The sequence below is a fragment of the Ipomoea triloba genome, chromosome 7 (genome assembly GCF_003576645.1).
Source record: "Ipomoea triloba cultivar NCNSP0323 chromosome 7, ASM357664v1".
Lineage (NCBI taxonomy): Eukaryota > Viridiplantae > Streptophyta > Magnoliopsida > Solanales > Convolvulaceae > Ipomoea > Ipomoea triloba.
The window spans coordinates 28380595-28394876 of NC_044922.1; the positions used below are offsets into that span (position 1 = coordinate 28380595).

The 14282-nt window shown below is 37.8% G+C and overlaps 1 protein-coding gene across 1 annotated transcript; it reads right to left on the bottom strand.

Annotated features, from left to right (window-relative positions):
• Positions 1 to 4622: 4622 nt before the first annotated feature.
• Positions 4623 to 12354, bottom strand: LOC116025358 (cellulose synthase A catalytic subunit 7 [UDP-forming]-like). Its single transcript, XM_031266569.1, has 11 exons — positions 12208 to 12354; positions 11175 to 11370; positions 10665 to 11073; positions 10285 to 10551; positions 9314 to 9659; positions 8560 to 8823; positions 8042 to 8254; positions 7742 to 7946; positions 7076 to 7272; positions 6290 to 6643; positions 4623 to 5440 (listed from the first exon to the last, which is right to left on the bottom strand). The coding sequence occupies exons 1-11, from the start codon at positions 12280 to 12282 to the stop codon at positions 4859 to 4861; spliced, it is 3108 nt and encodes a 1035-aa protein (XP_031122429.1). The 5' UTR covers positions 12283 to 12354; the 3' UTR covers positions 4623 to 4858.
• Between the last annotated feature and the right edge of the window lie 1928 nt (positions 12355 to 14282).

Sequence of the window (14282 nt, forward strand, 5' to 3'; positions counted from 1 at the left end):
TATGTTCTGGGCTTGGCCCTATTTTGATGGGTCAAAGAAAATTTTTGAACTAGTGGAAGAAGAATGATAAAGGGAAATTGTATTAGTTTGGATTTGGCCCAATTCGGCCAAGCCCATTATACTTATATAAAAAAAAAAAATTATAATTGGGCCCATTTAGATTGTTTAAGTCATTTGGACATGCTTTAACTTTTGGGCTCACTATAATTATATATGGGCTTGCTTTAGTGTTTTCCTACATCATTTTTTGGATTTCTTCTATATTTAATTGTTCAATTTAATTCCTCATTAAATTATTATTCAATTTTGAGCAAATATTGAGTTCTACATTTGCTATATGAATTTTAAATATTGAGGATTATATTAAATTGCCTTGAGTAATGCAATTTAATTGTGAAGTATGAATTAATAATATGCATAATATGAGCATGCTATGTATCTTTATTGCAATAATTATTTGATTGTTATAATTATGCCTTTAGAAAAGCATGTTAATTAGGATGAATTTATAGCCTTTTAGGTCTGAATTAAATGTTTATTATGCATGATATAGTGCCTTTTAGGTGAATTTAGAGCCTTTAAGGATATATTGAGCATATTATTACTCTTCGGTTGTGTCTATTTAAGGGCACATTAAAGAATCACAAAGATAGTTCACCCTATTAAAAGCCTTATCCATAGGTGAACCAACAATCTTATAGAACTCTCAAACGATTTTACTTCAAACATGAGAACACATGAATTAGGGAAGTTTCTTGGGGAGGAATACTAGTTCTATGGCCCTGGCTTAAAACGCCTTGCTGGCTGAAACTGTCATAGTGCCTTCAGTCATATTGCTACTAGTCCCCTTGCGACGCTACTCTGTCTAAGGAGTTGGTTTTTAAAGGAGCCTTAGCACCTACCAACTTTCCTGGGAGTATACCTAAGGATTGTCTATCATGATTTGGTTCAATTTGTTTGTTAGGATTTTCTTGCCAATGTGATAATATTTAATTTTGGTCGATTAAAGAGTAGCCACAGCATCTTCAATTTACCAAAATTACATCTTAAGTTTTACTCACATAAAGTTAAGGCAAGAATATTGTGGTTAACTCTGCGTAATATGATAAAATTTTGCCCACAGGCAATTTTGTTGTATTTGTAGTGTTAATTAGGATGAAATACGAAACTATGATCATAATTTGCCCACAGGGATTATGTATCNATTTCTTCATTTGGTTTTGTTGAGAATCTCTCTGATCATTGTATATACCATAAGGTGAGTGGGAGCAAAATTTGTTTTCTAGTTTTATACGTGGATGATATCTTGCTTGCCGCTAATGATATGGGGATGCTTCGTGACGTGAAACAATTCCTTTTTAAGAACTTTGATATGAAGGACATGGGTAATGCATCTTATGTCATTGGCATAAAGATTCATAGGGATAGATCTCGGGGCATACTGGGTCTATCGCAAGAAACCTATATAAACAAAGTTTTAGAAAGATTTCAGATGAAAAATTGTTCACCAAATGTTGCTCCAATAGCAAAAGGAGATAAATTCAATATGGATCAATGCCCTAAGAGTGACCTGGAGAAAGAATCCATGAAGACTATTCCATATGCTGAAGCAGTTGGGTGCCTTGGATACATTCAAGTATGTACGAGACCAGACATTGCTTTTGCTGTTGGAATGCTAGGACGATATTTGCATAATCCAGGTATGGACCACTGGAGAGCTGTAAAAAGAGTTTTAAGGTACCTCAAAGGTACTAAAGATTACAAGCTTGGATTTAGGCAGACAGATAACTTGGATGTTATTGGATATTCTGATGCGGACTTTGCTGGCTGTGTTGATTCTCGAAAATCAACTTCTGGGTACGTGTTTATCATGGCTGGTGGGGCTATCTCATGGAGAAGTGTTAAACAATCTTTAATAACTACTTCTACTATGGAAGCCGAGTTCGTTTCTTGTTTCGAAGTTACTTCGCAAGGTGTGTGGCTTAAGAATTTCATCTCTGGGCTTAGGATTATGGATTCCATATCTAAGCCGTTAAAAATCTATTGTGACAACTCAGCTGCAGTCTTCCTAACTAAGAACGACAAAAGTGGGAGTCGAAGCAAACACATCGACATCAAGTTCTTAGCTATTAGGGAGCGTGTTAAAAGAGAAATTGTGGTCATTGAGCACATTAGTACTGAGTTGATGATAGCAGATCCCTTGACTAAAGGCATGCCTCCATTTAAATTCAAGGATCTTGTTGAAAAGATGGGACTTTCACCCAATTTGTAATTTGTATACATTCAGTTTTAATGAAATTCTTTTGCATTCAGAAATTTTCTCATTTTTGTGTGTACACTTTAAATTCATTGAGAAAATATTTAGGTTGGATTTGAAATAAACATATGGTTTATTTTCATTAAGTTTTTTTCTTGTTTCCTAATTAATTACTTGAAAACAGTTTGCATTTGATCATAATGGATATTACTCGCACTAATGAAAACATATCATTATGGTTGGTGTTATTCTGTTCTTTAAGTTTAATGTTTGCACCAAGTGGGAGAATGAAAGGTTTTGTCTAATAAGGAGATGAAAGGTTTTGTCCAATAAAAGTCCAAACCTGTCATTTTCATTTGGGAGACAAACCATTTGTGGTACAAACAACTGTAGGAAGACATTTGGGATTTCTGCTGCATTGATGGTCTGCAGCTATTTAAGGACCTCAACCTCTCACTGCTCAATAATTCAGTCTCATACACCATCCAGAGAGTATAGAGTGGAAGTGAGAGAAAAATACAGTTTATTCAAGCAAAGGCAGCAAGCAGCACAGTTCATTCAGGCAACAACAAACACAAACTATGGCTGGAGGTTAGATCCTATATGTTTCAGTTTTATTCTTACACGTGCAAGACAGTTCTATCGATCCGTCTTCAGAGCGGACTATTTCTGAGGCGACTTCCTCTCTGTTGTCTTTATCAAGTTGATGACCAGAAATTATTTGTTTTGGCATATGTCACTGGTGTCGTTTCTTCGAGAACAAAACCCAGTTGGCTACGTTATGTGTCTATCATTACCATGTTATGTGTTTTCAATTTGTTTACACATACATAAATTGTTAATTACATGTACAGAATGTGTTAACTGCAGACGACAATTTATATCATTGACCATTTAGGTTAGGAATACCAAGCTAATGGTCGGTCAAGGTTGGAATGATCCCTCTCAGTGACCAGACCGGAGACCGAACAGGTACACGGTACGTAGTGGGAGGTATACTCGGAAAATATTCCCTTTCACACATAGTATTATGGACCTTGGATCAAAACGACAAAGTACAGAATTCATATTCGTAAGGTACAGAAAAAATCACAACACAAGACACATACACATGTTATATATTTACTTATTTTTCAAATCTAATTTAGGTACATAATTTGTGTTTATAGGTACAAAATTTCACAACACAAGACACAAAAATTCATAACATAAAACACAATTACTAATTTGTTTCACGTACAGAATTCATACTCTTAAGGTACAAACTTTCATAACACAAGATACAAAAACGCACAACATAAGACACATACACATCCATTAAGGTCCACAGTGCACTGTGAACACTGACCCATGGTATAAAAATTAATTGCAAATACATAATTTTTTTTATCAGAATTCACAATATAATATGAACCTTGATCCATGGTATAATAATTACAACCCATTGTCATCCCTAATCATGACACTTTAGAAGGAACTTAATAGAAATATATATTTGTAGTTTGCTTACCAATTACCCGGCCCAATTGTCAAATTAATATGTATATTTAATTATATTAGAGATATTTATTAAAATCGGTTTATGTTTCAACAATGATACAACAATATTAATTGTATCATTGGACCTTATGCTACATTCTCTCATATCTCTGTCCAGGTCAGGAGTATAGAGCGCGCTCTTGGGAATTCAACCGGCCTTTTAAAAAAAGAATTGCATTGTTTTTTCAAGCAACAATAGGATGTAAGGTTTAAATCCTACTAAGAATTTTGAGCGATGGTGCAGATCATTTTGAGCGATGGAATCCGCCTCTCGGATTACACTTGAAGGTAAATATTGATGTGGCTTTGGATGAGGGTCGGGGTCAAATGGGGTTTGGTTGGGTGGTTCGAGATGCGGAGGCTTTGGTGGTTGGGGTGGGTATGAGGAAAGTTCCGGGTGTTTACTCGGTTCGTGAGGCGGAGGCGATGGGTGCTAGGGAGGCGTTAAGCTGGATTAAGAAAATAGGGTGGTCTTGTATTGTACTGGAAACTGACGCTCAATTAGTGACGAATGCGGTGCAGAAGGGTTTAAATATTACTCCTTTTGGAGCAATTATTGAAGATATTCGTCTTTTACTCGGGAGTATCAAGGATAGTTCCATTACTTTTGTTAGGCGAAGTGCCAACGAGACAGCCCATGTGCTTGCGCGTAAAGGGTTATGTAATAGGGATTTCGCTCTTGTTGAGTTTTTTGACGCTATTCCTCGTTGTATTTCTGATACTGTTGCTATGCATTAATGAAAGTTAAAAGTTTTGTTCAAAAAAAAATCCTACTAAGAATTAAATAAAATAAAATTTATAAAAAAAAAAAAAAAAAAACAGTAAGTATGAATACAACCAACTCTTTGAGTACCGTTTGCACATAAAAACCACTCTTACATTTATACATGCAAAATTGAGTTCAATGTTTACACTAAACAAAAATCTTTACATATCTGCAATCATACACTTTTTTCTTGTACAACTAAGTCCATGCACATTGCTGACACATTGAATACAATGCAGATCAGATGCATATATTATTCTGTGATCAAACCCTGATTCCACAAATCATTCAATTCATCAACAATTGATCCCACATTGCTTCACATCAGGCCCCTTGGTCTTGAGCACAAAAGGATCGATCCTTACCCACAGCAACGAGAAAATGGAGGCCAGAAGAACAGACCAAATGACAACAATGGTGGGAGTTCTGTTCTGTCGTCCCATGAGCCCCTTGAGGAACGGGTACAAATGTACGATGACCCAGAAAGCAAAAAACAGTTTCCCGAACAGTGGGCCCCACGACTGCGACCCATTGTTGATGGCGTCAGAGATGCCAGCAACAACCCCAACCAAGTTGATAATCAGGATGGTTGTGGGCGGGATTAGTAGTGTTGTCCATTTGAAGGTGTATAGTTCTCCAAATTCCTCGTCGTCTACCGCCTTGGAAGTGACGGTGAAATTCGTGTCGATCCCGGCCAGTACCTTTAGAAGGCCTTGCACGACGGCGAAGAGGTGCGCGGATACGCCGCCGATGACCCAGAACTGCTCGTTCCTCCACCATTCCTCGATGCTCACTCCGCTCCACCGCAGCTCGAGAATGCCCGTGGCGAAGATGGAGAGGAAGAGAGCAATGAAGAATAGACTTGCCAGGGTGCTTATCTGCAGGTTGCATTCAAGAAAATGAAGTTTTTTCTTTCATTAGCCATTCAATATATATATGTGATAGATCTTAAGAATGTTGCATGGTGTTGTGTGCAGGGGATGTCAATCTTTTAGAATTAGGGTCGAAAAATTATAGCATTGTTATACTATTTGTGAAACTGATACAAAAATTCTGTATCTTCAATTAACACATTTTGTACAGTTAACAGTTTCTGTACATGTAAACAAATAATTTGATAATTACTGACACATAATGTCATATCTACAGGTACAGAAACAGAAACGGTCAACTATAGGTACAGAATATAAAATTTATTTTTGGATCAAGATCTACAATGGAAGGTAAACTTTGATCCATGGTATAATTTGTAAATAAAAAATTAATAGTTTGAGAGTCTAAACGAGTGAATCCAAAATTTAGTTAGCTAACCTGATAGCCCGATTGAACCACTTCTTTAGTAATTTTTAATAAATTTATAACAAAAATAAAATATTTTTTATTAAAATAAATAATGAAAGATATAAAACTTATTATAATTATTATAATTTAGTGTAAATATATTAATTATTTTTTAGATGGAATTTGAAAATGGATGTTTAGATTGACTTAATGATTTATAAGTTTCTATTTATTAGTATAAATGCTCCAGTTTATTAAAATTGAAAGTTTAACATATAAATTTGGAAATGTCAAAAAGTTTAAGTTGAGCCCTTCCAATAAATCCAATAGACCAATGTTTTAGGGTTAAAACCAATAATTTTTAACTAGACAAAAAAAAAATTGATAAGTCCAACAGCTCGATAAAACTAAGTTGATCCCTAAACTTGTGATGTAGTTAATATTACCTCTGGCATTATGAATTTTCCTGTGAGCAAGCAGATGGCAGGGAGAGTGCAGTAGGCAAGGAGAGGAAGGGAGGTGAAAGGGTACACAGTTGTGTTAACATATGAAAACCTTTCAAGAAACTTGAGCTTTCCTCCCTTGTACCCATACCAAACCGGGCTATGTCTGCTGAAAAAGATCTCAACTGAACCCAGAGCCCATCTCAGAACTTGGTTCAGACGATCTGATAGATTGATGGGGGCTGAACCTTTGAATGCAGCCAGTTTAGGCATGCAATACACAGATCTCCAGCCTCGACAATGCATTTTGAACCCCGTCAAGATATCCTCAGTGATCGAGCCATAGATCCACCCTAACTGCATTTTTTGACACACATTAGGGTTACTATTCAGTGAAGAGAGAAACCCGTAATCACTATTACCCGAGAATCTACACTGGGTAAATCTCGCATTGTGATCTTAGTCGATAAAGAACGTAAACCAGCCTAGATTATACATAGCTGATTGGCTCAAATTAAGTAGGTCAATAGTCCGCCTTCACATGGAGTTGAACTTGTAACAATATGATTACTATTGAGTGAAGAGAGAAACTCGCAATCACTACTACCTGAGAATCTACACTGGGTAAATCTCGCATTGTGATCTTAGTCGATAAAGAACCTAAACCAATCTAGGTTATTCATAGTTGGTTGGCTCGGAGAGTTAAATTTGTAACAGTATGGTTACAGTTGTTTTGATGTGAAGGTTTAATGAATGAATGAAGTGTTTGGTTTGGGGTTTGTATGGTACCTCAAGTCCCCATTCTGTCTTGTCTTCATAGCCACAGCTGATGACATGAATGGCTTCCTTGAGCAAAGCTGCTGGGCTGGATGAAGGTGGGACACCACCATCCACCATAAGAGTTGAGGTCACAAAGATGGCTGATTGCCCAAATTTCTTCTCAAAGTTCATCTCAGACATCAGTGCCTCTTTATCATCATCAAATCCTGTGCATCAACAAATCAATAATCCCTAATTCAGACAACAGAATCAATATAATGGAAATGCTAGAGTACCAAAGCTCAAGAACCTTCAACATAGGGTAACCCAAACCAAATTGGTTTGACTTGAATTGGTAACCATAAGGTTACAAATTCGACTTCTAGAGAGAGGGACGTATTGACTTTCTCGAGTTGGTAAGTTATAGGTCACCTTGGTTGATTTATAATTTTTTTGCTAACTAGGATCACAAGGCGGGATTTACCTAGTTCATAGTCTCATATAGTGACTAACTGATTGCGAATTTCCTTCCACCCTCGTCACCCAAAAAAAGTTCTATAGGGGGAACCTCAGCTAAGTTGTTCACTTGGTAACCATAATCATAAGGTTACAAGTTCGACTCCTAAAGAGAGCACCTTATATATTGACTTTTTTTATTTGAGTCGATCAACTAAGAGTAACCTAAACTGAACGAACCTTCAACATTTGCACCATCTCCATGTTTAGCATACTTGTCAAGCTTCCTCTTGCGTCCAAAACATGGGCAGCAGTCACAGGTCACCATTTTCGGACGCTTGGCACGTTTTGGTGGATCATATCCATATAAAGCCTGTCTTCTGAAGACACATCCTGTGCCAACATACACTGGACCTTGTATTCCATCAAGCCCTTTCATGTTAATCTGCCCAGAAACCAAAACAAAATTAGGGTTTGGAGAAGAAACCATTGATAGATATATCTTAGCAAGAATTAGGGTTTGTGGGTGGATCTAATTACATCAAAGAAGACAGTGTTTCTGTTTGCATATCTGTCATGTCTGTCTATACCATCAAATCTTTGAGGAAACTGGACATAACAAATTTTTCTACCAGTTGTTTGGTCCATCAAGAAACACATTGCTTCTCTCACAGCTTTGCTGTTGTTTATGTAATGGTCGCAGTCCAAGTTAAGCATGAAGGGAGCATTGGTAAGAACTCCTGCCACACGAACCTGCAATTTGCATTCCATTTCATCATATCAACCACACAAATACAATATAAATCCATATAATTCTGTACATTATGAATTTCAATTCCATAATGTGTATGTGTATTATGTTAAGTGTTTATGTGTCGTCAACTATATAATTCTGTGCATTATGAACATGAATTCTGTAACTTATGAAATCAAATACTGTATATTGGATCAGAGTCCACAATGAACCAGGTCCACGATATAACGATTGAGAGACATCCTTAACCAAACATGAACAGATAATGTTGTATTGTAGTACAAATGACAAATGTTGTGTTTACCAGGGCATTCATGGCACCAGCTTTCTTGTGATGTTGGAACCCAGGCCTCTTCTCACGAGATACATAAACCAGGCGAGGCAGTTCATTTCCTTCCACATCTGTGCCTCCACTCTGCCCAAGAAAAACCTGGATCATTCCAGGATGATCCTTGGTGTTGTTTCCTGGCCATGGCGTCCCATCTTTCATGATCCATCCTCCCGGAGGAACTTTACTGGCTTTTGCCACCATTGCATTGATTCTCACCTTGAACTCCTCATACTCTCTCTGTATACATATAATCTCGCTATCAGTTTAAACTTTTAATTGAAACAAACACACCTTTCTTGACGAGACACCACAAAAAGATAAAATAGTTAAGTTGGATAGACGGTTAGCTTAATAACCACACGGTTATAAGTTTGGCTCCAATGGAAGCAGCCTATTAGTCTTATTGGTTTAAGCCGAGTTTATCTCGTGGTCCTTTACCAACTAAGGTAACAAGATAGGGTTACTCAGTGTCTCTTAGTTTGCAATTTTAGTTCAAAATTTCAAATAGTTCAGGTCGTCCGATAAGCCCGACTACATGAAGTTTAAGATTAGGACAAAATCGAACCCAAAAATAAGCCCGACAGTTCGACAGGACTAACCCGAAACTAAGCGGGCTGGTCCGATTAACATCCCTACTCAGTGTACACCTTTACATAATAACTGTCAATTTCTCTAGTCATCTTAAAAAAAAAAATTGAATCTTTCAGTTTGATATCAGAATATATACCTTCATAGCTCGTCTCTCTTTGACGAATGTTGGCTGAACTTTATCCTTGAGATAGTCAATTTTCTGGGAAAAGTACATCTCTGGGGCTCGAGGCTCTATGGCAAACTTCTTGCAGAAGGGAACCCATTTCCGGGCAAATTCTGCAGTCTCTGAGAGAGCCTCAAAGGTGCAATTTGAAGCTCCATCGTCAGATATATAGCATGAGATTTTATCAACTGGGTAGTCCATTGCCAGTATTGAGAGGATTGTGTTGGCCGTGACAAGAGGAGGTTCCTTAAATGGATCCACTGTACTCACAAAGATGTCCACTGGAGCTAACATGTTTGGTTCTCCTTCCTTCTCGTACCTACATCATAAGTTTAGTTAGTTATATATGTTATGTTGCTACTACTCAATAGTATGCATTGAATAAACATTGCTTGTGACCTAATAGCAAATAACCACAAGAAAGTAAAAGAATCCTTATTCTCGGTCACTATTCGAAAGTGGCCACGGGATAAACTATCTTGTGACTTTTACCAACCAAAGATTACAAAAAGGTAAATCAACCTAAGGTTGCTCATGATTGACAACTACCCCAAACTACAAAGGTCAATAGACTCAGGTTTGTAACTTATTTTTTTTTATTACTTATTATTATTATGAGGAAACTCCGCAATTACTAAGGCGGGGTGTGCATTAGGTAAATTCAAGTTTGTAACTCTGACCGGCAAATGACTGTAAACTAGTCAGGGTGTGCACAACCTGCATTATGACCCTGCCTCTAGCTAGCAAAAGACCCCAACAATAAGGTAAAAAAAATTAGGCTACCCATATAACTAATCAGCTCAAACCATCGAAGTTAATACACCATTCAGGCTGGAGTTAAACTTGTAACTTTATGATTACCAAATCAACAGCTAGCTCGAATAACTTGGTTGGATTGGAGTAAGGTTACTCTGGTCTGATTTAATTTTTTAGTTGAAACAAACCTGAAAGAGAGGCGATCGAGGTAGGTTTCGCGGTCGATGGGGAACCATTTGGGGAACTGATCAAGGATCCATGAGAAGGCAAACCAGATCTCGCAGACGATGGAGGTTAGCCAGAGACCAATGGCGTCGTGGACTGGGTTAAGGATTCGGTAGCGGAGGAAGAGAGCTAAGATAACCAGCCTGGCTATGATCACCATACGGTAAGGGTTGATCTTGCTTGATGCAATGGGTACCTTTCTTGATAATGGCTGTCTTGCTTCATCCACTCTGCATTATTTATGAGCATATAATATATAAATATAAATGTGCAATCCAACTATCAGCTTAAATTTTTAGTTCAGATGAAGCACGCACATATGAGGAGGCGTGTTGATACTTACATGGCCATGTCAGTATCAGCAAAGTCATCATGTTCCTGTCCCAGGTGGCCTTGCTGATGCATTTTCCAGTCATCCATTCTCTCTTTCCAGTTGTCTTTCTTATTATCATCATTATCCCATCTTGGCTCCATGACTGGGTAAGGATGGATTCTTTTGTGCCCCACCATCTGATCTCCATTAGAGATTGGGAATTCCCCGCTCACCGGACGGGAACGGACGCCGGCGATGACAGGAGGGTACTGTGAAGCCGCAGAATCTTCAATATCCGGCCCTCTTCCATAGCTCATTTTGCCATGGAGTATGGTTTCTACTATGTTTCTGTTCCTGTTTTTCTCGTCGTCAATCTTGAATTCTTGCTCGATGTCATCATCGTCTTCCTCATCGTCATCTCCCTCCACCCTCGGACTCCCTTTCATCATAAGAACGAAATTTGTTATGAATGACAAGAAAAACACGCAATTATTATCCGAGAATGCATGTGATCTGTGGTGAACAGATTTAATTTGTTACCTTTGAGACGTTTGTATCTGGTCTTGCATTGAGGGCAGAGCTGGGTTCCTTCTCTTCTCTCGTATTCATAGCACGGCCGGCACGCCGGAAACCCACACTCGTTGCAGGCGACGAAGAGATCGCCGTCTACGGTAAGCCCTACTTCATCGCCACATATCTCACAAACTTGTCCGGTCAAATCCTTCACTGTCTTACGCTGCATTTAATCACATTATTATTAGTATTATCTTGCTCACAAACCACAAAATTCCCTCACAAGAAAGCTCTATAGGATAGTGGAGAACAAATGTTGCAAAAACAACCCGTAATAATCCATACATAGGTGCTAGGCAGTGGCTGGCCGCCTAGAATTTCGACGGAATTGTCAATCTAAGCGGTCTAGGCGGCCTAGGCACCGAATACGTCGCGAGCAAATTAAGCGGCCTAGGCGAATGGGTCGCAGCGAACTAGGCCGCTTAGGCGATAGTCTAGGCACTAGGCGGTGGCCGACAACCTAGAATTTTGGCAAAATCATAGTTTTAAGCGGCCTAGGCGCTGAATAGGTCGCAACAGACTAGGCGACCTAGGCGCGCCGACTAGGTCGAGGCGAACTAGGCAGCTTAGGTGATCATCTAGGCGGTATGCGGTGGCCGACCACCTAGAATTTTGGCAAAATTGTAGTTGTAAGCGGCGGCCTAGGCGCCCAAATAAGTCGGGACAGACTAGGCGGACTAGGTCGCGGTGAACTAGGTGACTTAGGTGATCGTCTAGGCACTAGGCGCTCCAGACTAACCCCTAGCCCATTTTTGTAACTTTGATCATAGGTTTGCTAAATTTATTGCAAAGTTTGCAACTGAACTCAAATTCCATTACAATTGAGGTGTACCTAGTGTTTTACCAACAGAATACATTCCATTACAAATTCGGTTACAAATAACAAAATTCTCTGTTGCAATTCAAACTTTCTCTTTGTAGTGTTCATAATGGGGCCATGAAATGGTTTAAGCTACTGAGAAGTGAATATACAAAAGGAGAAGACAATCAATTATATTACCTCTTCATGGCCTTGAATGACAACGAGCTCGTTTCGATTATGGGAACCGGCGACGAGTCCTGCGCTGGCTTCCATGGCGGAGAATGGTGGCGATGAGTGGCGGGGAAGTTGCAGTTTTAAGGAAGGGAATGGAGGTTAGTGTGGGTATTCTTCTGTCTCTTTCGCAGTAGCTTTGTTGTACCTAAATGTATTGTTGGTTGCACAGTCTCCATTGCCTTCAAGCTAAGCTTCCTGCAACAGCTGATGAATCTCAATTAACCTACCAGCTTTGCACATTTTCTTTTTCTTTTGGTGACATGGAAACTCCCGACTAAACTCGTGTAAACCAGCACCTACGGACACAGAATATTGTTCGAAAATTGACTGGACCTGCACCCACCACTCAAGTGTATATATTGTGTAAATCTTATTCTTGTATAATAGTCTACAAACTACACATCAGAAATAAATAGTATGATGAAAATAATGTGCAATAGGTTTGATGAAAAAAATATTAGTAAAAATAGAATTTCCTGACCTTTAAATACAAGAATCGTGTTTTAGTTACTTGGCTGTGTTTTTGCGTCACTTTGCACATTCAATTCTTTTCCCTTTCAGGTTGGTTGTTTTGTCCTTATCAACAGTACGTGTATCAAACTTGTTACTTGTGATATTTGTTGATGTGAGAATGAAGGAAAATGAAGGGTAGATGGTGGGGTGGGGGAGGGGTACGGTAGGAAAAGTTCAACTATCTAGTAGTATAATATATTCAAACATGATTAATAGTGTACTTTATACTCCGTATATTATATATATATATATATATATATATATATATATATATATTTATACATTTCAAATTTTATATAAACATGTACTTTATTTCTCCCATGCTATATATATCTCCTTATACTAGTTTAAAATTAAAGATTGTGTCATGTTGTGTTATACATCCATGCTTGTTGATGGATAAAATGAGTTACACTTGAATAGGTTTAAATTGTACACTGATGTTTATAGACTATTGGTGAATTAGCTGATCAGATCAGATCTTAAGTTAATTTTTTTTTTTTTGAAGAGAGATCTTAAGTTAATTAAAAAAGAAATTATGTAACAAATAAAAAAAGTAGAACGTTTAGATGAAGTGATATGATAATTGCAGGGGTCTCTAATATATCGTCCCGCTGTCCATTAATTAATACCATAAACAGTTTGATGATCTTCTTCTAGAAGATGATTATTTGCGATATAAACTAGAAGTAGTTGGTTGCATCCATTTTGTACATGTGCATTGAACTTCTTCTTTACTCTTGCCAACTTTAGAGTATGTAAGACATATATTCTTATAATCTTGAAGGATATATATAAACTAAAACATGAATTCATCATATACAACCAACAAATGGGTCACTAGCTAACTGCCCTTAATTTTCGTTTTCTTATTTATTTTCTAAAAAATAAGAAAAAAAATATTTATTAACAAATTCACTTATATGACGATGAAAATCAAGAAACAATGTGCGTCAGTGTATATAGATAAACTCCGCTCTTGTATAACACAAATTAAACGCCAGAAAGGTTTTTCTAGTGTTGTTAACCTTTTTGTGTGTCCATGTAAACTTGAGATATTACATCAAGCAATGTTTTCCCAGGGTGGTAGTCTGTCCGACCTTGGGGCCTAAAAACACCCTCGTAGTGATAGTCACAGGGCGTTGGCCACCCGTTCTTCGTGAATCCTTATATAGTGGACCCTGGTCCGAAACAACGTCGTTTTAAATGTTAGTGGACGGTTGACGCGAATGACTTTAGGATTACACAGAATCCTTGTCTAAAATACACGGAATGACTTGAGGGAATACACAGAATATTGATACAACTACACAGAAATCATCCTTCTAACATTCAAATATACAAAACACGTCACAACCTATGTTTAAGTACCTCTAACATGAATACATGTCTACAATACACAGAATGACTTCAAAGAATACACAGAATATTAACATAAATACATAGACCAACCAAAACAGGAAACGTGATTTCCAAAAAAAACAAACCGTTAATTAAAATGACCAAAACGACTTCGTTTTGGTACG

What these genes read in the sequence shown, in the direction of transcription:
- LOC116025358 (XM_031266569.1), bottom strand. Translation starts at nt 12,282, where the DNA reads ATGGAAGCCAGCGCAGGACTCGTCGCCGGTTCCCATAATCGAAACGAG. An exon ending in GCTGATACTGACATGGCCAT is followed by an intron (nt 10,552 to 10,664) that starts GTAAGTATCAAC and finishes TAAATAATGCAG; the next exon opens with AGTGGATGAAGCAAGACAGC. An exon ending in AGACAGAATGGGGACTTGAG is followed by an intron (nt 6,644 to 7,075) that starts GTACCATACAAA and finishes CAAAAAATGCAG; the next exon opens with TTAGGGTGGATCTATGGCTC.